The sequence below is a fragment of the Rhineura floridana genome, chromosome 5 (genome assembly GCF_030035675.1).
Source record: "Rhineura floridana isolate rRhiFlo1 chromosome 5, rRhiFlo1.hap2, whole genome shotgun sequence".
NCBI lineage: Eukaryota > Metazoa > Chordata > Lepidosauria > Squamata > Rhineuridae > Rhineura > Rhineura floridana.
The window spans coordinates 58176672-58199893 of record NC_084484.1 but is presented as its reverse complement, the minus strand read 5'-3'; the positions used below and the strand labels follow the sequence as shown (position 1 = coordinate 58199893).

Here is a 23222-nt window from a genome sequence, read left to right as displayed (position 1 = left end):
CGGCCAGCCACACCAGGGGACCGATAACCTTTTACCTGCTTGTTGCCCTCCTCCATGGTTAACATAATTTCAGTTTTCTGACACTTTCATAGAGCAGGGAGGGTGGCTTACGGGCTTCCCTTGGTGAACTCTGATTTTTGTACTGTGTTTATGTATATGGATATTGTTCATGTATTTTGCTTTGTAAATTAATTTGATATTTTTTTGTACCTTGTGTATTCTATTGTAAACCGCTTTGAGATCTTTTAGATAGTAAGCAGTCTATAAATGGAAATAATAATAATAATAATACTTTTGAAGATTCTTACAATGACTCTGAGATTGCAGAGTCCACCAACACCCACCATTTTTTGAAAGGGAAAAATACACACCCCTTAATTTCAGAACACCCTTAAAACAAGTTCCATTCTGAGCAGATATCAGCGCTTGTGCCAATGCTCTGTTATGCATAAAAAGAGTTATTTCTGCAGAATTCTTTCCTGTCTGCCCTCTGTACTGAGTGCTAATTAGCACATACTTCTGGGGTGGCTCATATTTTTCATGCTGAGGGTTGCATTGATCCAACACTCTGAGGACCACATGGTAGAGTGCACATGGCTGAGATGGAAGAGAGGGTGTGACCAAGGCAGAAAATTAATGCCTTTTTAATACCTTTCCCACAACTGTCGAGTATATTTATTTTATTTACTTCTTCATTATTTATTTAGTTTCCTCCTCCTTCCCACAATCCTTGTGTTCATCTAATTATTTCCCAATTCATTCCGTTCCCTTAATTCATGCCATTAATTATCCCTTTATTAAATTATTAATGAATTATCCCTTTATTAAACTACCAAGTCATTGTATTTCTATTTAAAGGCAGTCCATTCCCTTCCTTAATCTCTCCCAAATTCATTTTTTAATTATTTCCTTTTACATATTTTCTTATTACTTACTTATTACTCTGTGCTCAGAATGCTAATGAGCACCTACACCTGGGTGGCTCATCTTTTTCATGCTGAGGGTTGCATTGATCCAGGGCCATAAGTAATAAATTACTGTCATCATCATCATCATGCATCCAAAGTCATTCTGCTCCCTTCCTTAAAACAGGTCCTATATTCTCAGTGACAACATGATGGTGGAGGCAAGCCAAGGCAGGACAGTGAGTGGATGACTGTTAACAGACAACAGATGTGCTCTTTGTGTGCCCATCTTCCCTTACCTAGTCCCATCTCTTTAAGTGTGAGGCAGGCAGAAGAGAGGAACAGACTGCATTGGCGCACCAAGAAGTAATATAAAAATGGGGAGAGCTGTATGTTTACTACTACTCTCTGCTCTCCCTTCTCTTTAATCAGTTACTTATCCTTGAGGGAACCTGACGACCTGTCCTCTTATCCTGTGACAGTCATGGGATAAGAGGACAGGTCCCCTTACAGAGATAGGTGAGGGATGATATACAAATATATGCATTTTTTCATTAATTTCCATTCTAACACTAGATTTAGCAGCCCTAAAGTCATCTGAACTGTTCTTGCGCTAGTCATTTGTATGTGGTTAAATGTGAGATAAAAACATAGATTTGGTTTAAATTGAAAATGTGTGTAGGTGATACATTGAAATTTGATACGCATGGAAATCACCTTAACATCCCAATATTAAACCATGTTTACTCAAAAGTAATTAGTTAGACTGAGGCTGCAATCCTATGCCATTTATTTATTTATTTATTTTATAATCCACCCTTCCTTCCAGAAGGAACCCAGGGTGGCAAACAAAAACACTAAAAACACTAGAAAACATTTTAAAAACAAAACAATTTAAAAAACATATTATGACAAATCTTTAAAAACATGTTATGACAAAACAACTTTTTTTAAAAAGCCTTAAAAATCTTAAAAAGCAATTCTAATACAGACACAGACTGGAATAAGGTCTTTACTTAAAAGGCTTGTTGAAAGAGGAAGGTCTTCAGTAGGTGCTGAAAATATAACAGATATTTAAGGGAGGGAATTCCAAAGGGTAGGTGCCACAATACTAAAGGTCTGCTTCCTGTGTTGTGCAGAATGGATTTCCTAATAAGATGGTATCTGCCGGAGGCCATCACCTGCAGAGCACAGTGATCAACACAGTATATAAGGGGTAAGACAACTTTTCAGGTTTCCTGGTCCCAAGCTGCATAGGGCTTTGTACACCAAAACCAGAACCTTGAACTTGGCCCAGTACCTAATGATTAGCCAGTGCAAGTCTTTCAACAGCCAGGTGACATGTTGGTGATACCCTGCCCCAGTGAGCAGTTGCGCCACATTTTGCACCAGCTGCAGCTTCCAAACCAACCTCAAGGGCAGCCCCACATAGAGCACATTACAGTAATCCAGCCTGGAGGTTACCAGTACATGGGCAACAGTGAGCATGCTATCCCAAGTCAGAAATGGCAGCAGCTGTCTTACCAGCCACAGCTGGTAAAAGACCATCCTAGCCACTTTCACCAACAGAGATGGATCCAAGAGCAGCCCCAGACTACGAACCTGCTCTTTTAGAACTAGTACAACCCCATCCAAAGCAGGCAACCAACCAATTATCCCGACTTGGGAACCACCAACCCACAGCACCTCCATCTTGCTTGGATTCAGACTCAGTTTATTGGCCCTCATCCAGGCCCCCACCAAGCCCAGGCTTATCTCGGAGTAAGCCACTTAACTCAATAGGGCTTACTTCTAAGTATACATCATACGATTGGGCTGCGAGGCTGCAATCCCAGGCACACTCATCAAGCCCAGTAGAACATAGTGGACCTTACTTCTGAGTAAAGATGTACAAGATTGAGACACACTTTAACCCTCTGATATGGGAATGAGCGGGACGTGTCACGTGTAAATATGCTCTCAAATTCTCAGTTCTGAACACTAGTCCTGGATTGGTTGCGCTACCTTCTCTCAACCCAAAGCTCTGGTTGGAAAATACAATACAAATATCTGAGCAACATAGCATAGCGTTCCCAATGTTTCAACAGTCCTGGCAAACTGCTCCGCCCAGAGGAGGAAACAGCCAATCCCTTTCTAGCTTCTGAAGTTAGGACTTCAAGCAGCCAATCCCGTTTCTCCTTCGAGTATCTGGGTTAGGAAGAGCCCAATCCCTCGGCGAAGGAACTGCGAAGATCAGTTCCCAGTACAGAGATTGCCGCTTGCTTCGCTTCATTCCATTCCCCGCCTCTTTTGGACCTCTTTCCCGCTCTTCCCTAGCTTTGCAGCAATGTTGGAAAACAAAACCGCTATCCGGCGGCGAGTAACTTTACGGTAGTAGCTTGAAGAAAGGGATGATATAGATTAGACGGAGCGTGGGCGGGACTCGTGCAGAAAGAAGCGCGCGAGGGCAGAACGTTACTGAGGCATGCGCGCGCGGAAGGAAAAAGTAATGAGAGCAATAGTAATAGTTTAGGTAGGCGATTGGGCGCGCGCGCGCAAGCGAACAAGAAAGAGGGAAGGGTGGAGCTGAATGCCAGGGGGTGGGGCCAATATTACTCCAGAGCCCGGCTCTGGTGTGGAAGCCGCGGGTTCATTTCCCGGGAGTTGTCGTAGAAGTAATAATACCACCAGCAGTGAGGTGGTGTTGCCGCCGCTGCTGCCAGGAGAGAAGATGAGCCTTTCCCCGAAAGAGTTGTCAAGCCTTCTGAGCATCGTGTCTGAGGAGGCCGGAGGCAACACCTTTGAGGGCCTCTCCACAGCCTTCCACCACTACTTCGGCAAGGCCGAGCACTTCCGCGTCGGCTCCGTCTTGGTGCTGCTCCTTCAGCAGCCTGACCTCCTGCCTACCCCTCCGCAGCGCCTCACCGCCCTCTACCTGCTGTGGGAGATGTACCGCACCGAGCCCCTAGCTGCCAACCCCTTCGCCGCCATCTTTGCCCACCTCCTCAACCCGGCGCCTCCCGAGCGCGCTGCCTCAAGCTCCGGGCCCGGCCCGGCTGGCGGTAGCGGCGGCGACGACAGCGAGAGGCCCCCGCTCTCAGGTACTGCCACCTGCCCTCGCCCTGAGCCGTGTAGAATGATGGATTCTGATGTGTCGGGAAGTCGAGAAGAGTTCATTTCCCAGCATCTTTTCGACACCTTATTTAAACTATTGGCAAGCACCCTATAATAATCAGGAATGGGGAACTTGTGCCCCCCCCCGATGCTGTTGGACTCCAGCTCTTCTCATCTCCCAGCCTGCATGGCAACGATGGTAGAGTTGAAGCTCCAATACCGTCTGGACAGCCACAGGTTCCTTACTCCTGGTTTAAATGAAATATATTTATTTCCTTCCCCTTTCACTGAAGGTGTAATCATTTTAAGGTATTTTAAATTACTGTTTTCTTTTGCCTGCGCCGCCCAGTACGCATCCTTCAGTCCTATACGTGTCTATCCAGAAGCAAGCTCTATTGAGTTTACTCCCAAGAAAAAGTACATATAAGACTGCAGTTTTACTCTCTTTTGTCATAAGTTTGATATCTACCTTGCCTCTTGATGTGTGTAACATACTTTTTTAGGTGGTCCTCCTATAATAGCTATAATATTTCCATTGTAATCCACATGGTTTATTTTCAAATAAACCTCCTTCACTTCCCCAATCAGATAACTACTAATACGTGGGTCAAAGTCCCTGGAAAGAATTCCTTTATGAAATATTAGGGAAAGCTTACACTTCCAGTATGCTGGCTGCAGGTAGGGAAGGGTCATAAAGTGTTATAACAATTTTGTGTTAAGTGGCCTTGAACCCATCTGGTAATAGTTACTCCATCCTGTGAGGTGACCACTGCATGATGGTAATACAGCACACATTTCGTCTAAGGGTAGAGATGCACTTGCTGTTCTGCCTGTTCCAGTGTGCCTCCACCTGTCTCTTCTGAAAACACAGGCACACAATGTTAGTCAAACCCTGCCCCTTTTTACTGTAAAACTTGGCAGGGTCAGCTTGAGTGCATTTTTTAAAAAATTGCTTCAAAGAAATTTTGCAATGGATGGCAGATCAACCCATTGCTTCTCCATGTGTGGCCAATGGAAACGCTTTGCTGTAGGCAACTAATGCGCTCACAGCTTTTGGTTTAGATGAAAATTTGGGGTGGATTTAAGGACTGGAAACTACAGTCACCTTTTAAAATTCAGTCGATGTAAACTGCCTTGAATTTTTTGTTTGAAAGGCAAGATAAAGATGAATTAAATAAATATATTTACTTACATTGATATTACTGCTTTGTAACAAAAAATACGTATGCATTTCTGCATAATGAAGATAACTGATTTAGCCTTCTTGCTAAATTCGCTTGCAGCAAAATAGATATTTCTGTGATAATCACACATGACATAGTAAACTCATTTGTAAACAGAAATTAAAGTTGTTTAGATGAGTGACTAAGTGTTTGTATTTCTATCCTCTTCTCCCAGGCATTTTAGCATGTGTTTTAAATTTTTAAATTGTGTTTTAAATTGTTTTTAAAATATATGTTTTAAATTTGTATATTTGTTTTAATGTTTTTAGTTACTGTAAACCGCCCAGAGAGCTTCGGCTATGGGGCGGTATACTGTATAAGTACAATAAATAAATAAATGAGTGGAGATGGTGTTGGTGGCAGTAATTGAAGATGTAGGACATGGGGATGCATGTCTGTTGATCCCATGGAAACATGAGGAAACTGCCATTGTATATGTGTAGGGCTAATTTATACCATAAAGCCTCCAAGCAATCAAAAAATGCAAAAGTGTCCCAACAATTGTGTGACCGCACCTTATTCCTGCACATGGTAGCAACGTACAGTGCGAACTGGCTCTGAAATTTACTATTATCAGATGTACTTACCGGATTGCCTTCGATATATTTCAGTGTTTGGGTCTGTTCTCTATCTGTAAAATGGGGTTTTGCAGTTGTGAGGGTGTTTGAGAAGGATCATAATTTACTTGTTTTTAAAACAACTGTTAACAATGTTCTTTTAAAAGCCTTATTCAGATTATGGAAGTACAGATGAGGAAAATTCAGTTTTTAAAGAAAATTGTTCTAAGTTTCCTCACATTCTGAGTATTCAGTTATATACAGATGCTGTTTCATGTAGCTTGATTTATAGCTGAGCAGAATTGTCTTTCTGTTTTTTATTATACATTTATGCATAACAAAATCACCTGTAGCTCATGGGAACCTAGTTATTAGTTAAGTGTTTGAAACATTTATGCTCATTTAGTATCAACTTAATATGTGTATGTTCAGAATGTATAAAATACTACTTATACTACATAAAATATTGAAACCCTATAAAATGTTGCCTTTCCAGGTTTTTTGCCTCCCATAACCCCACCAGAGAAATTCTTTCTATCCCAGCTGATGTTGGCCCCACCTAGAGAGCTTTTCAAAAAGACTCCAAGACAGATTGCATCGATGGATGTAGGAAATATGGGCCAGTCTGTAGATATAAGTGGTCTTCAACTGGCCTTGGCAGGTAAGAAATAAACTGTTTTTACTGAGACCTGGCTGCTCCTGAACGAAATACGGAATTTGTGTTCGCACCCTTTGTTTTTGTGCTCAGTGTCTGTGTGTAAGACTAAGAGAGTGGTTCATTTCTTCTTGTTCTTAAAAGCTGATTTGTATATTTTTAGCACATTTTTATGAGAGTTGGCTGAATTTGAACACTCTTGACCACTGATATTAATGTGTGGCTTTTTAGGAAATAATTTTTGGCATGCTGAAAGGTATAGCAGTGGTCCTTTCGGATCAGCAGTTGTGCATTCTGGTTCTTCTAGAGAGAACAAGGAGTGAAAAGCGGTTAATTACACTGTACTCTCTTGAAAGAAAATGTGAGGTAGTGCTGCTAAGGTAAACGGGCAACAATGACAGCCCTCTCTCTGCTGGAATCATGGAACAAAGTGAGGGCTGGAAGGAAGCTCTCCAGCTATATAGGTACCTGGCTGTTGAAACTGGGGATTACTGTAGGTGCATAGAGGCTTCTGTATATATGACCTATAAAAGGGTAGTCTGTAAGTGTTGGAAGTAGCATGTTGGTTAACTTGCCTATTGCTAAGCAGAGAGAAACATATTTGAATTTGATTTCCAGATAGACAGTTCTGTTACATGTTAAAGCAAACTATTTCCTTACTTTTGCCAGATTCAAAAAAAAGAAGTTAACAGTATCTCTTGATGAAATTTGCAATTTTTACTCTTCATAGTTTCATCTTCATGCTACCTGTATAATTGTTTTTAAAATTCTCATTTTTGTGCTTTTTGTAGTTGGTTTTTGCCACTTAGAACTTATTGCCAATTGTATGTCATCTGTTGCTTTGGACAAAGGAAAAGTATTCTGGCACAGTATGCTGTCTTAAGTACAGACTGTTTATTTGATAGAAGACTTCGTTGATTAAGGATCAGTGACCTCTAATGAAAACAGTATTTTTCCAGCACCCTCGCTTTCAAATCAAAAGGAGACTTCCTGGAATTGACAAACAAGGGGAAAATATTGCACTAAAATATATGTAAAATTGTTTTCATTTTGAATAGTGTGAAGTGCTTTCTCCTCCTAGCCTTGAATATGTTTACATGTTTATAAATATATTCAGGTATTATTTTACATATTTATTTAGGCCATGTTAGAAAAAAGCTGCTGTATATGCATGTGTAAGAACTGCAAAATGCAAATGGAGATCTTTTTTTTTTTTTTAAAGGTTTTGTTGCATCAATTTCCACTGCTGAAATTCTCATGCTGTAAGAGCTGCCGTGACAAAACTTTAAAGAAAATTCTGTATCTCTATGTGGTTCACAGCTGTACACACATTCCTTCTTAAAATCACAACCAAGGGACCACAAATTCATCACCAACTCTTCCCCTTCATCTCTTGTATTGAGTGTATGCTCTTATCCTTGATAATTGTGCTGAGCTTTGGAAACACTTGGAAAGCAGAGCATCATGGAGAGCCTCAGTTCCCTTCATGCCCAGAAAAGAATGAGGCTTCTCCCAGACCTTGTGCTGAGCTTGGTTGTATCAAATTTCAAGATGTGCTCACCACTTGTGAGCTTGCAAGTGCTTTTGTGGGTTTCCTGTCACAGCCTTAGACATTGGTGACCCCTAACCCAGAGTAAAGCTTTATTTGATTGTTAATCAGCCATGAAAGAATGAGATGCCTCTAGAAAATAAGTGAAATAGAATGGGAATTTGATTTCTACCGGTTGTTTCCTAACTTGATTTTCTTTTTTTTTTTTTCAATAATTTTTATTCAAATTTTCATAAAACATACAAGACGAAATCATAAAACATTCAAAGACAAAAAACAAAATCAAAAATAGTTAAACAAAAAAAAAAAAATAAAAATAAAAATAAAAATAAAAATAAAAAATAAAGAGTAAAATATTGACTTCCCATTTGTCAAAGATCAGATCAGTTATAAGTCTATAATATATAACAATCCTGTCTCTTAAGTCATATTATAAAATCACTTTCCTCCAATAGTTATCTTACTTAATCATCAAATCTCATAAACATTACTTTATTCTTTCCACAAAAAGTCAAAGAGAGGTTTCAATTCTTTAAGAAATATATCTATCAATTTTTTTTTTCCAGATAAGCATATCGATTAATCCATCTCATTACTAATTATGATAATCTTATTGTCATAACCATAGTCAAAATAAACATTTCAATTAATCCATCACATCAGAATCTGTTAGGTTCAATAATTTCAGTAGCCATTGTTCTATTATCCCTATTAGTTCCATTTTCCATCTTCCATCTTCAGTAGTCTTGTTAAGTCCAGTAATTTCAGTATCCAATCTTCCATTATCAGTATTCCATAATAATCTTGCTGTCAAAGCCATAGTCATATAGTAAGAGTCTGATGGGAATTACCTCTATCCCAAATATTTTCTTGCCATCCATTCTGAATAGGTTGCTGAAATACTGCTGTAAAATCATATCTCTGTTCTTTTTTTTAAAATACACTGGGTCATCTCTTGAAAGTTTTTCCATTGTCACATGGCTGCAGTTAATTCCATAGATTTTCTCTATATTGGGCTCCATCACGTCATTCCAGTCCAGAAGATTATCCATGCCATTGATAACTTTATCTCTAGAATCTTCATAAATTTCTTCAGAGATAACATTGAGTTCCAAACAATAGATTTTATTTCTAAAGTCCATAGACTCCAAATCTTTTTCCTGTTCCACGTTTGTTCCAATCTCCGGGGTCTCCTCTCTCACAGGGACCCCTGTTCCAGTCTCCAGGGTCTCCTCTCTCACAGGGACCCCTGTTCCAGTCTCCAGGGTCTCCTCTCTCACAAGGACCCCTATGTCTTTAATCTCCTGTGTCTCCAAACAATAGATTTTATTTCTAAAGTCCATAGACTCCAAATCTTTTTCCTGTTCCACGTTTGTTCCAATCTCCGGGGTCTCCTCTCTCACAGGGACCCCTTCCAGGGTCACCTCTCTCACAGGGACCCCTATATCTTTAATCTCCTGCGTCATTTTACTCAATTCAATTTTCAACTCCTTACAACCCTGTCGCAGGTTTTGTTTCGTTATCTCAATCTCATCCATTATTTTCTGAAACATAGTTATTTCCAGATTCTCAGCCACTTTCTTAATTGCCATTTTAAAAGAAAAATATAGGAAAACCACTTCTTATTTCAGCAACAATTGGGTTAATACTCCAAACTTGGTGACATCACAGTATAAGCAGAGCAGACAGCCTTATCTCTCCATAGTTAAGTAAACAAAATGCAGTTCCCAGGATCGAAACAATTAATGGCAGTCGTCAGAAAACAGATTCGTCAAAATAAAATAGACCAAAAAGAGAGTAGTCTCAGACAATATAATATTCTTCAAAATAAAAATCTGGAATAGAAATCCCTCTTCTGTGTATATCTTTAGAATGCAAATCCAGGACAGCTTTTTGCAACAAAAACAGAGATAAGCTATTAATTAGTGCGTAGCAGAGAGAAGTTATGGCTCCCCAGTGAGATGTCAAAAACCGATCAATCTGGCAAATCTCTTTTAAACAGCAACAATTTAAGTCAAGTAAAAGAAAAATATAGAAAGAAGGGTGCTTGCCTGTTAGTGCGTTCTCTCTTAGAAGATAAGATGAACGTTCGCTTTATCAGATAGAGCTTGCTGTTGAAAATCCGTCCCACCTTCGTCGGCTGGACCTCGTCCCATAAATTAATGAGATCTGGTCGTCCCAACAAAAATAGGCTTTGAGGTTAATCTCTTCGTTTCTCCCTACCCGGGAGAAGTTTAATCAGTCAAAAAAAAAAGAAAAAACTGACTGATATATCTGAATAAGCTTCTTTTGAGGCAGGAGCCCGTCTCAAAAGCAGGCACAGGCTAAGTCACCCTTCCCGGAAGTCCGTTTCCTAACTTGATTTTCATAGGTATATTTGAAACCCACAAGTCCTGATTGTGGGTTGATGCTCAGTAAGCAGTCCAGAATTTTGAAAATGATTAAGGATTGTAGATCTAGTACTGTTGATGAACTGATCTTGACTTTTGTAATTATTGCTTCCTATCTATAGAATGTGGAACAAGCAGTGGTTGCTATATAACAAGTACCAGAGTTGTTCAACGCAAGGGTTCCCAAACTTCCCCCCCCCAGACCACTTGAAAATTGTTGAGGGCCTTGGTGGTTCACTTAATACTTTTTATGCCTTTTTAGCAATTGTAATGCACTGTATGATTTTTAATTGCATCCCATATACTTCACATTGCAATACAATAAAATATAAGGAATAAAAGTAATAAAAATACAATATATTTAATGTGGACATGCTGCGAATCTCTTGAATGAAGCTCACAGACCACTGGTGGTCCATGGAGCACAGTTTGGGAACCCATGGCTTAGTGGAAACGACTAGGTTTTCCTAATCCAGGAGGTAGAAACAATTAGAATTTAGAGTTCAACAGAAACCCTATCTCTGTGCAAAGCTGCAGAAAGTGTTATGGAGCCAAAAAGTATTAACAGGCTGTAATTAAATGTATAGTTCATGATCTCTGTTTAATTCAAAAATCTGAATGCTGATACATTTAAGTATCCATATTGACTCTGGGTTTCATCCGTGTTCCCTCAACAGAATGGGGAAGCAGTTTTTGGTGATTTCCCCCTCCTCCTGCATCCCTGTTAAATCTGCTGTGGAGGACCCTCCAGCCCTATGGAACAGATTTAGAGGGTGTTGGGGTTAAAAAGGATGTAATCACAAAAGTGCAAATAGAAAGTCCTATCTTTATGAGACTTAGAAGGAAAGAATTGATTCCCAGTTTATATAACTCATTGTGTGTATTATAAATTGTTAAAATATTTTTTTCTTTCAGAACGTCAGTCTGAACTTCCAACACAGAGTAAAGCTAGCTTCCCCAGCATACTCAGTGACCCTGATCCAGATTCTTCAAATTCTGGTTTTGACAGCTCTGTCGCCTCCCAGATCACTGAAGCTCTAGTGAGTGGGCCAAAACCACCTATTGAAAGTATGCATTACTTTCTGTAATCTTTCACCCAGTTACAACATAATACAGGCTTGTGCTCAGTTGTAATTCCTCCCCTTCATTTCTGTCTGATTGTATCTAGCTTTGAAACTACTAAAAGCCACTTGATTGCAATGAAACAAATGTTTTTTCTAAAGCAATGACTGATAGGTTGTGCCATGAAATATTGTAGGTTGATGTTTCCTGTATAGCCGCCATTGAGATGCAAAATTTTGAAGTGTGATGCTTTTTATTTCTGGAGGTTGAGGATTATAGAGTCCTATTAAATTGTAAACATATCCTAAATGAAAAGAGAGTTCATACATATTTCTGTACATTGGGCTGGTTTACATGTAACACTAAGCCAAACCATGATTTAGTATGAGCATGCAGGCTCCCAGGAAGGAGATTGTGGCTGGTTTGCTCCTCCCTGGTCATCTTGCTACTGCAGTGTACTAAACTAAGCCATGGCTTAGCACTGTGTGTCATCTGAACCCAGGCACATGGTTTAGGTTTCTCCAGAATAACCTCAAGCTATAACCAAGGTTTATAACCTTAGTGCTGTATCCTATGTGCTACGTTTCAATCCTATGCAGTAATTACGATTTGAAGGCAGTTACAGATGTTTGCTACTTATGTTTTGCTGTCAACATCACTTGCATCTACAGCCCTTCATGTGAAAAACAGGGTAGTTCTCTATACTAGGATATATTCACATCAAGGTATCTAAAGTTGAGTAGGGAGTAATGAGCCTTGTAATAAGACTTAAGATTTCTGGATGGATTCTTAATTTTCCCTTAAGTGTTACTCTAGAATTTATCTGTTTCAGGGTAGCCATTTTGAAGTCACTTAACAGAATGCCCACAGATTTTCATAGTGATTGTTTTATCTACTACTACCTTGGTTTGGTATTGGAGATTTTAAGAAAGTTTGTCTTGGCTGCAAATGTATGTCACTTTCTTATTAGAGCTGATACAATTATATCACAGAGCCTGGCAGTAGACACAATAGATTTCATTCTGTTTTCTGAATGTAGTGGGTAGAGAGAAGTTTAGTATTGTTGTTAGTATTTTATTTATTACATTTATATCCCACTTTTCTTCCAAGGAGCTCAAGGTGATGTACAGACATGGTCCTCCCTCTCCCAGTTTTATCCTCACAACCCTGTGAGATAGGTTAAGCTGAGAGACAGCGGCTGGCCCAAGGTCACCCAGTTAGCTTCATGGCTGAGCAGGGATTTGAACTTGGGTCTCCCAGCTCTCAGTCCAACACTCTAATTACTGCACCACACTAAGCTTTCTGTACCAGATGTGTTTAAATGGACACTGTGTTTAGAAACGTGGTACACGGTATGAAGTTGGTAAAGCATAGGTTGATAGAATGGTGTGAACTGATTTTTTTTTAAAAAAAATACACACACATTAGTTTGCTTTTGAGAGAGCCAATATAAATGCAAATATTTTTCCAGGTCATTTTCGGCCAGAATTTATACGGCCACCACCTCCGCTCCATATTTGTGAGGATGAGCTAGCTTGGTTAAACCCAATAGAGCCAGATCATGCCGTTCAATGGGACAAATCAATGTGTGTGAAAAACAGTGCTGGAGTGGAAATCAAACGAATCATGGCCAAGGCTTTCAAAAGTCCTTTGTCATCAGTGCAGCAAACACAGGTATGTTGTGTAGTGGTCAGCTGGTATTTAGTCTAATTCTGTTACTGTGCATTTTCTAACTTTGGCTTAAAGCTTGAAAATACATAGTATGTTCGCCTATATTTTGTTGTGCTTTGTTAAAACTTAAGGTGCTCTCGCTCTATTTATTTATTTACCTGTGTAGCTCCTTGGAGAATTGGAGAAAGACCCCAAGCTTGTTTACCATATTGGTCTCACTCCTGCCAAATTACCTGATTTGGTGGAAAATAATCCTTTAGTTGCTATAGAAATGCTGCTTAAACTTATGCAGTCAAGTCAGATAACGGAATATTTTTCGGTCTTGGTCAACATGGACATGTCTCTGCATTCAATGGAAGTTGTAAATCGGTAAGTATTTGTCTACTTTAGAGTGCTTTATTTATATTTTTAATGAGTTTGATTTCTAGTAGATAAGCCAGTTTACAGGATTCCCATGCATGCTTTATTTAACTATAGTTCCTTTCCAACTTCAGTACAATATACTATTTTGATGTGTTTTAATGCTGCATTGTTAGCTGTCATGGCATTTTCTTTTAAAGGGAAAAATAAGCAGTTAACAAATCCATGAATTCATTCTTTCCCTCCCACAGCTTTCACACCAAACAGGTTTAACACCAAAGACTCAGACAAAAATTGTCTCGGAGCATATGTAGTTATAGAAGAGTGGTATAAATGAAATGTATAATCATACTCTACCAATTTTTTTTAAACCCCTCACAAGATCAGGTTGAAATTTTAAGTTGACTTGTGCACGAAGCAGCCCAAATTAATCTACCCTACATTCAGAAAGGATAAATTCTCTTCTCTTTTCCCATCTGCAGTTATATCCTCTTTCCATATATTGATATTTGACTACTAATGTAAAAAGTTATGTGAAGGTTTGTTCTAACTAAATTGAAGCCATTAAGCAGGAGGAGGGAGTTGGCAGTTCCCCAAAACATTGAATTCATGAATGATTTGGTCAGATTGGGCTAGTTGCACAATAGTCAAGGAAAATCAACTCTTCCATGTTTCCAACAGGCTTACTACAGCAGTTGATCTTCCTCCAGAATTCATTCACCTTTATATCTCCAATTGTATATCTACTTGTGAACAAATTAAGGACAAGTATATGCAGGTAGGTGTTTGGGAGCATATCAAAAAAACTATTGCATTGTCTTAGAATAAATGATAAGAGACAGGATTTGACATTAGCAAATTCAACAGTAGTATGAAAAGTGTGCAGAAAATCTTATTGTTGCAGAGGTTGTTGTGTAAAATCTTCCCGGATGCAGAACAGGACTAGCAATATCCCAGAAATAGTTATCCAGGCTTCAAAAAGTATTGTCATTAATGAAACTCTGCACAGAGTATTTGTGTTAAGCCCAGGGGATCAAAAAAGGAAGTATGGATTAATACTTTGCCTTATGCACATTCACACATCTAAGGATGCAGCCAACAGCTAGAATTGTTTATGTACCCCATATTCTAAGCTTTAAAATGTTCTTGTGGGTCCAGGTGCTTGACTATTAAAGGTATAAAAATGACCCTAACATTAAAAACCATCTGTTTTTTAGTTTTTCTGCAAGCTATCAAAACTATAGACTAATTCAGTATGTTTTTTCCAAATTGTGGCTTTTAGTTCAAACCCTTGAATAACTGAGATTGTTACTTGGGAGAGGGAGAAACTTAAGCAATCCATTAATGGCAAAATTGAGTCCTGCAGCCATTGAACTAGGTTATGAAACACATGGATTTGCTCCTCTGAGGGATTTTCTTTCCTCGTAGCTATTACTGCTTTTCTGTGATCTGGTACTGTACTGGAAGTCAGCATACATAATACAGTATGTGGTTTTTGTTTCAGAACCGGCTGGTACGCCTTGTGTGTGTCTTTCTACAATCCTTGATTCGGAACAAAATCATTAATGTACAGGACTTATTTATAGAAGTACAAGCATTTTGTATTGAATTCAGTCGGATAAGAGAAGCAGCTGGCCTTTTTCGATTGCTGAAGACGCTTGACACTGGTGAAAATCCTTCAGAGACAAAGACCTCAAAATAAGACTTGATTTGGAAGAATTCTTTTTATGGGATTAGGATTCTGTATGTTTTTTGTATAGTTGTCCATTTGCTTGCAATTAAGATGCTATTTGTGCTGTATTAAATATTGCTTTTATTGCTGGAGAAGTTTGAACCCACACATCCGGAGACGATGATTCTGAACAGCTTGAAGAGCTAGCCTAACCTGCTATTAGCATAGGCTTGAACTGTTTATAGAAGGGATTGCCAATATATAAAATGGCCCCCTAATCAGAATGCAAGTAAAGGAAGTTTATCATCCAAAGGCGGGCCAAACGAAATTGAGAAGGGGTACAAGGCTGCATATTTGTTACCTTTTACTTCTTAGGCAAACAAGTTAAACATGTTTGTGAGGCTGATGGTATAACCAGGACCACTGTAAGGTAGACCACCACCCCTAGTTGGTTGCTATCAAAGACCCCCTACATATTTACTGTCTGACAGTGTCCAGTGTGCCTGCAAGCTGTACGTTCCACACCTGTGTGTTCAAGACACCCTTCGCTTTCCAAATTATTTGTTTCAGTTCTGGATTCACATATTCCCTTAAAAAGCTCGATTTGCTGAGGATTTTGCAGAAGAGGATCCATGCAGGTCAGTGGTAGAATATATATGCTTTAATTCAAAAGACCCTGCTTTCAATCTTAAGTAGAATGACCGTGCTCTGTAAACTCCCAGCCACTGCTAGATAGGCAAATAGTGGGCTAGATGGAGGAATGGTCTGTTAGGGCTTTGTTGATTTTCAAGGCCCAAGCTCTTGTTTTCAATGAGCAATGGTTATAGTCCAGCCCTTGAGTCCAAAGTACCCCTCTCTTGAAGAGAAAAAGGTTATGATTCACCTTTGCAGATGCATAAGGCTACATTAATGTAGTTGTGTTACCCAATTATAATTACAGGAACAGGTAAATTCTAGAAACATATGGCACCAAAGTACTTTATTTGAGCCAAGTAGCCAGTTTGTCTTGAGTATATGAAATTTAAAACATTTGCAAAGGTGAACAAATGTAGCTTTGCATATTCCAAGGACCACCCACTTGTCAACTGCCTGATGCCAGGTGCCCCCACTTCCAGTGAGGTTTGCAGTTGACACATTCTATACCTTCTAAATTTGGCAACCCACGTGCCAAGGAAGAACTGAGCACACTTTTTAGAGATCTCACGTGTTCCTTTGCAGCTGCATCTTTATCTGCTCAACACCTGATCTCAGGCAGGCATGGCTTGAGGAAAACAGCATTGTATGTAGAAGTAGGTATACCGGGTATACTCTGGTCCACGGACTGGAGGTTGCCCATGCCTACTTTTCCATTCTGGCTCATTCTTTACTCCAGGGAAAACCTGAGCAGTCTCATCTAAATTCAATTAACACATAAAATAGCTGTTAGCCATTATTAACAGCAGCTCTAGAGGGAGCTCTAGAAAGCTATGGAAAACTGCAGAAATGTACCTACTTGCATGTTTGGGACAATTCTAGTTCTCTCACCAGCAATTTTTTATATACAAGCTATTTTTAGCGAAAGGCTCAAAAACCAGGAAGAACAGGACAACTCAAACTTTTCCAATTTTTTAATAGTTTTTATCCAGCTCTTCAGCCAAAACACTCCGAGCATAGCTTACAGATCAATAATAAACAGTCCTTGCCGTCAGGCTTACAATCTAAAAAGACAACACAAAAGAAAAAAGGATTGGAATGCTAGAGGAAATAAACTCGGGTAACCAGTTCGTCATTATAAGTTCTAATGAGCAGCTGGGATGGAAATTGCAAGGAGAAAAGGTGCTGGTCCACCACTGTACTAGGACTGCATCCCTTCTGCTATTTAATGAAGCAAGGGAAGAGGATGGCTTCACAAATCTTTTAATTGCTCTGCATCTCTTGTCCTTCCTCTACTGTAGCCTGAAGGAACAGTTACGTTTATTCCAATTCAAGCTAAAGATACAACACACTCCCCTCCTGCCAGATTATACAGCTGCAAAAAGGTGTTCATAGGACCTAGCAGAATTTGCAGTTGCCATCATGGGTGGTGTCAGACCCAGTTTTAGGTTCTTAACAGTTACATCATGTATTTAAACAAAGTAGGTAGCTTGTGTTTTTTTAAGAGCTTGTTTAATAATTGAATTCTTTAATAATGTGTAGGGATACTGATACCATTCTTAAAATGTTTATAGATAAAACCTGAGTCACACTAATGATGCCTTGTAAAATCAAAACAAGGCTAGAGCATGAGAGCCTTAAAGTCAAGCTTTATTAGTAGATTTTGTGCTAGATTAATATTTATGTTCCAATAGACGGACTCAAAGGCCTTTTCGACTGTTGGGAACAAAGCAATAGCAAAAGACCCACTTGAAAAAGACCCAGTCATAAACACTTTTATTGGTCTTCAAAAATTGATATTAAAAAAAGCAGATTCAGCTCTTTTTTTCAACTGGTTATTTTTGCTTAAAGCAGCTTAGTTATTAACTTAGTAGTTAAGCCTTTAAGGTGCATTTTCACATATATCTTAAGCTAAACCTAGTGCCCTATATATAAAATGCCCATTTTTGTCATTTAAGACAATATTTGCAGGCAATTCATTTTTTCAGATCATGCATGAAATGATAGTAATTCAGAACAGAATTGAAGGTGTCTCACAGATCAATATCAAGAATGTATCAGAACAGCTAGTGTCTATATTGAGCTTGTGTGAACCAGTTCCAAAAGGGCTTGTAGATCACCTAAATGACAAAAGAAATAGCTGTCAAACAATATATGTACCACCAAGTTAGCAGAAACAATTGCTCAAGCCAGTAGTTTACCTACAGCCAGGGTTAGATCCTAAGATTCAGTGAGCTGTGCTTAACACAGAGAAAGGTTGCCCCACCCCCAACACAAGATGCTCACCAATCCCCTCTCAGTGCAGCTCCCTGAAAATCTTTACAGGGACAGTTGGAAATCAATAAAAATTATTTCTCCCCACTTACGATTCTCTGCTGGATCACAGTTGCATTTCAGAACTGGCAGCGTTTCCAACTTGGTACCTAAAGCAGGGGCATGGAACCTGTGGCCCTTTAAATGTTAGAGCTACAACTCTGACCTTTTCCATAATGCATGGGGTGTTCTCAAATAGGTTGGCCATCCCACTCAATAGGCAGGGCTATGCAAGTAAGACGTGTATCTGTCATTGGCAGAGCTCTGCCAAACATTTCATTTTGCCTATTTCTATCATCTTCATTTCCCTTTAGGGGAGTTATATTCTCCCACTGGATACAGCAGGTCATGATCAAGATCCTGGTGCAAAACCAGCTGCAGATGCCTGCTTTCCATGAGGCACAGCCACCAGAGCCCTCACAAAAAAAGCAGATTTACTGCTTCCTCCTTTATCAGCTCTAACCCTAAGCGGTGATGTGATCTCAGGCTTCCTTCTGCGAGGCCAGTTCTCCAGCTCAGTAAGGAAACAAGGTTACAGTAGGGCCCTGCTCATATGGCAGGTTCTGTTGCAGATCGCCACCGTAAAGCGGAACGCATTGACTAACATTGTCTAAAATGGCGCCAGACGTCCAAAAAACGCCGTAAAAGTGGAACAAGCGCCGTAGGAGTGGGGCCTTTCTGCAATTGACAACCACTCTATCAGTGGAAGGCTGCAAAGTGGAGCGCTGCGAAGCGGGGCCCTACTGTACTAAGAAAGGTACAACTCCCATGATAGTTCTGCCAAGGGAGAAATTCCAAGCAGGTATATTTCTTCTTTTTTGATTGCCAGCAGGCCCGACTCTTCAGGAGAAGCTCCAGAGAAAAGCACCCAGCCTGGCAGAGCTGCAATTTTAGTGCAGCATCATGTCAGTCACTATAGTAGAGTGGCAAGCAGAGTCAAGTAGGAGGAAAGTGAAGAGCCCTAGTATCCTTTTTTCCTGCCCTAATGGCTATGTTAAGTCCTTTTACCCAGATGTTTTTCAGCTGGGTAGATGGTGCTGCTCACACCTAGGAGTAACTCAAAGCAAAAATCCACTACTACTAGTGATAATCTTTTTATTATCCAGTCCTGAAGTCTTAAGGGTTAAAGTCAAGGAAGGGGGCTATTAATAGTTCTGTGTTGAGTGTGTAAGCACTGAAGCATGGGCAGAAATAACAAATCATACACATAAGATTGCAGATCTGACTACCTAGAGTGTTCCCACTAAGTTAGGAGGCTGCAAGGAGATTTTCCCCAAACTCGGGATGGTGACCAACCTGGATGGCTTTAAAAGATTAGACAAATCAATGGAGGATATGACTTATGTTCTACCTCCACTGTTGGAAGCAGCATGCCTCTGAGTACTGGTTGTTGGGAATCACAAGTAGGGAGACCACTGTTGCACTCAGGTCCTGCTTGCTTTCCATAGGCATCTGAAGGAAGGCTCTCACACAGGATCGCAGTTACAATTAAAGTCTGGTTTGCATAGCTCGGCCTATAAGCATAAATGGAAAGACCAAACCATTTGAGGGTATCTCCATCTACTGTAGGAGTTCACCATGGTAAGTCAAATGTTCTACTTTCTGACCATTGGTCATGCTGGTTGGGGCTTAATGGGAGGTGTGACACCTTGTAGAAGGCCACAGGTTCCTCACCCATCACCTAAAGCAACGTCTTGCCAGTGATAATCAAGGAACTGTTTTGGGGAGACACCTTCAAGTCATGATTAGGCAATGGTATTTTAGAAGAGTGTTTAAAAACAGACTAATCCTTGCTTTGAATTAGTTATGGATAATTTTAACAGTACCCAAAGATGCTATTCAGATGTAATGGCAAACCATAATTCATTGTCGCAAGCACAAAATGGCGTTTGTGGCATCCTCTCCTCCCACAAATATGGAGAAAAGATTTAGGAGTTTCCATTCTTGGTTTGCAGTAACCCATAGCTGGCCCACAAATTAGAATCCCAAACCAATGTTTGATCCTGGTTTGGTGGTTTCAGGCATGCATAAATCTCCCATTTAGTACAGGGGAAGGAACGGAGAGTGCAAGGAAGCACAAGGTTGTTTGCTATTACATCTGAATGTAGCATCTATCCATACTTAGGTAATTGTGATCATTTACTAGACAAGGGAGAAGCCCATTATGTGATGTTACTGAGGTCAGACAAAAAAGTCGCTTCAGGAGATTTGTCATTGTGCCTTAGAGAGAAAACTGTTAATAGGCACTGCAATTCGGCCTTTCATTGTCATCACTCCTCAGCAGCATACAAGCTATACAGAAATTACAGAGTCTACACCAACTGTTGATCAGTTAGCAGCCCATCTCAAAAACAGAATTCTAACAGCTAGTGATGAATACAGTGTTCAGATTTTTTTTAACAGAATACAAAGTGTATATACATGCACATACTTTGCTTCCAAAATGCATGTCGTCCTCCCAATATTGGGATTTGGGAGTGGGTAAGGACACAGAGAGCAAGATGGCTTACAGAACACTGTACATAACACTGACGTCATACTCTGGTTTCACAGGAAACATCCCGTCCCAGCCTTTTTGAAATTTGATCTTTCACTAGACACCACCTGCATGTTTCCACCCATCATAGTTCTCAAGATGCCATATTCAGAGAGGGGCAGATAAAGCACATGTAGTGCCTAGCAATGTATGATACGGTCTCTGTATTCAGGAATAATATACAAAAATTCTGGTTCACATGTTCTATCAGATTTTTATATGCTGCTTTCCCAGTTCTTTAGGAAATAAACCTAGGAAGAAATATAATAATCCAACTCTTGTTACAGGGAGAAATGGTTGGTACTCACCATATTGCTTTCTCCAAGGCAGGTGCTGCATTGCAAATGTCATAAAGGATCTGGAGACTGGAGGCACATGAAAATGACTTCCTGCCTGCTCCTTGATATTAAGCTGGAGTTGTGATGTTCTAAAACAACTAATCAAGTAATACTTCCACTATGTGCTAAGGGTGTAGGGAAAGACTAGTTATTGAATAGCTCAAAGGCAGTTTCTTTTTGAAAGCAGCATCAATGTTGTTTGAAGATGGGCAGTAGTCATGATGTAGTTCACTCCATTAAGGGCTAGTTGTAAGATGCAGGCCTTTCAGAGGTCAATTTTAATGCATGACATGTGGCTGGATAACACTCCTCAGAGAAGATGGCGATGTCATCACAATATTGTGGAAACATCAGAAGCAGATGGCTAACAAACTTCTCCCTGTTCCTTTCCACATTTGCCGCTCCCATGTTTGAAATATACTAAAATTAAATACTGTTCCAATTTAAGTTCTAGCTTGCATATTTTCTCTGCTATTCCAGGAAGCACCTTACCAAATACCTAGTTTTAAACAAGGTATAAAATTGTACTTAAAAACTTGGAGGTATAAATCCATACATTCATTTAAAAACCATTAGAATCCTAAAATGTTCTTCCAACATTTAACAGAACTATAAATACACAATTCACCATTTTCACCTAGAGCTTATTGTATGGATTTACCTGAAGAAAAGGTAAAATTAAACAGTGCAGTGGTATCTTTTATATATATATATATACATATACACACACACACACACACACACATACAGTGCCTTGCAAATGTAATCAGACCCCTGACCAATGCTCTCATATTACTGAATTACAAACGGTACATTGTAATTTTGTTCTGTATGATATTTTGAAACGCTGAAACTCAAAATCAATTATTGTTAGGTGACATTGGTTTTATGTTGGGAAATGTTTGTAAGAAACATAAAAAACTAAAACACGTTTCTTGCATACGTATTCAACCCTTGTGCTGTGGAAGCTCCCAGTTTACACAGATTAAAGAAATTGCCCTATGGAGGACACAATTACCTTACCATTGGCCTCCACCTGTGAACCATTAAAGTTGCTGTCTCATTGTCAGGATTAAAGACCCCACTGTTGAAGGATCATTGGTCAGGCTGTGGATTTGAAGGAAAACCAAGACCAAAGAGCATTCTACAGAAGTGAGAGATAATGTAATATAAATGCATAGATTAGGAAAAGGGTACAAAATAGTATCCAAGTATTTGGATATCCCAGTGAGCACAGTTGGATCAATGATCAGAAAGTAGAAGCTGTGTCACACCACCCAGGCACTGCCAAGAAAAAGATGTCCCTCAAAACTCAGCACTCAGTCAAGAAGGAGACTTGTGAGAGAAGCCACAGAGAGGTCAACAATCACTTTGAAGGAGCTACAGAGTTCAGTGTCTGGGAATGGAGTACTGGTGCACCAGTCAACAATATCAAGAGCTTTGCATAACATTGGCCTGTGTGGAGGGTGGCAAGAAAGAAGCTGATACTCAAAAAGTACCATCTGAAAGCACATCTGGAGTTTGCCACAAAGCACGAGAGTGCCCCAGGTGCGATGTAGGAAAAGGTTTTGTGGTCAGATGAGACCAAGAGAGAGTTTTTTGGCCAAAACTCAAAGCGCTATGTGTGGTGCATACCTAACACTACCCATGGCTCAAGACACACCATCCCTACAGTGAAGTATGGTGGTGGCAGCATCATGCTGTGGGGATGCTTCTCATCAGCAAGGACTGGGCAACTTGTTAAAATCGAAGGAAGAATGGAAGGAGCAAAATACAGGGAAATACTGCAAGAGAACCTGCTTCAGTCCACTAAAAAACTGAAGCTTGGGAGGAAATTCACTTTCCAACAATACAATGATCCCAAGCACAAGGCCAAAGCAACATTGGAGTGGCTCAAGAACAAAAAGGTAAATGTCCTACAGTGGCCCAGTCAAACTCCTGATCTCAATCCCATTGAAAATCTGTGGCGCTCTTTGAAAATTGCGGTCCGCAAGCAACATCCAACCAGCCTAAATGACCTGGAGCAAATCTGCCAAGAGGAATGGGCCAACATTCCTTCAACACTATGGGCAAAGCTGGTACATACCTACCCCCCAAAAAATTAAAGCTGTTATTGCAGAGAAAGGTGGCTCTACCAAATATTGACGTGTGGGAGTTGAATACTTAATCCAAGCAACGTTTCAGTTTTTTATGTTTCTTCCAAAATTTCCCAACATAAAACCAATGTCACCTTACAACAATTGATTTTGAGTTTCAGTGTTTAAA

General features: G+C 39.8%; 1 protein-coding gene, 1 long non-coding RNA gene and 1 other non-coding gene across 3 annotated transcripts; 1 reads left to right on the top strand and 2 right to left on the bottom strand.

Annotated features, from left to right (window-relative positions):
• Nucleotides 1-3118: 3118 nt before the first annotated feature.
• CNOT11 (CCR4-NOT transcription complex subunit 11) lies at nucleotides 3119-15305 on the top strand. Its single transcript, XM_061626838.1, has 7 exons — nucleotides 3119-3985; nucleotides 6275-6439; nucleotides 11288-11440; nucleotides 12906-13108; nucleotides 13272-13474; nucleotides 14147-14243; nucleotides 14970-15305. The coding sequence occupies exons 1-7, from the start codon at nucleotides 3475-3477 to the stop codon at nucleotides 15165-15167; spliced, it is 1530 nt and encodes a 509-aa protein (XP_061482822.1). The 5' UTR covers nucleotides 3119-3474; the 3' UTR covers nucleotides 15168-15305.
• Nucleotides 15306-16729: 1424 nt separating this feature from the next.
• LOC133384919 (uncharacterized) lies at nucleotides 16730-23182 on the bottom strand. The gene is made up of 2 exons (XR_009762727.1): nucleotides 20928-23182; nucleotides 16730-17890 (listed from the first exon to the last, which is right to left on the bottom strand). It is a non-coding gene; the product is annotated as an uncharacterized LOC133384919 (long non-coding RNA).
• On the bottom strand, nucleotides 20258-20365 carry LOC133386404 (small nucleolar RNA SNORD89). Its single transcript, XR_009763148.1, has one exon. It is a non-coding gene; the product is annotated as a small nucleolar RNA SNORD89 (small nucleolar RNA).
• Nucleotides 23183-23222: the final 40 nt, after the last annotated feature.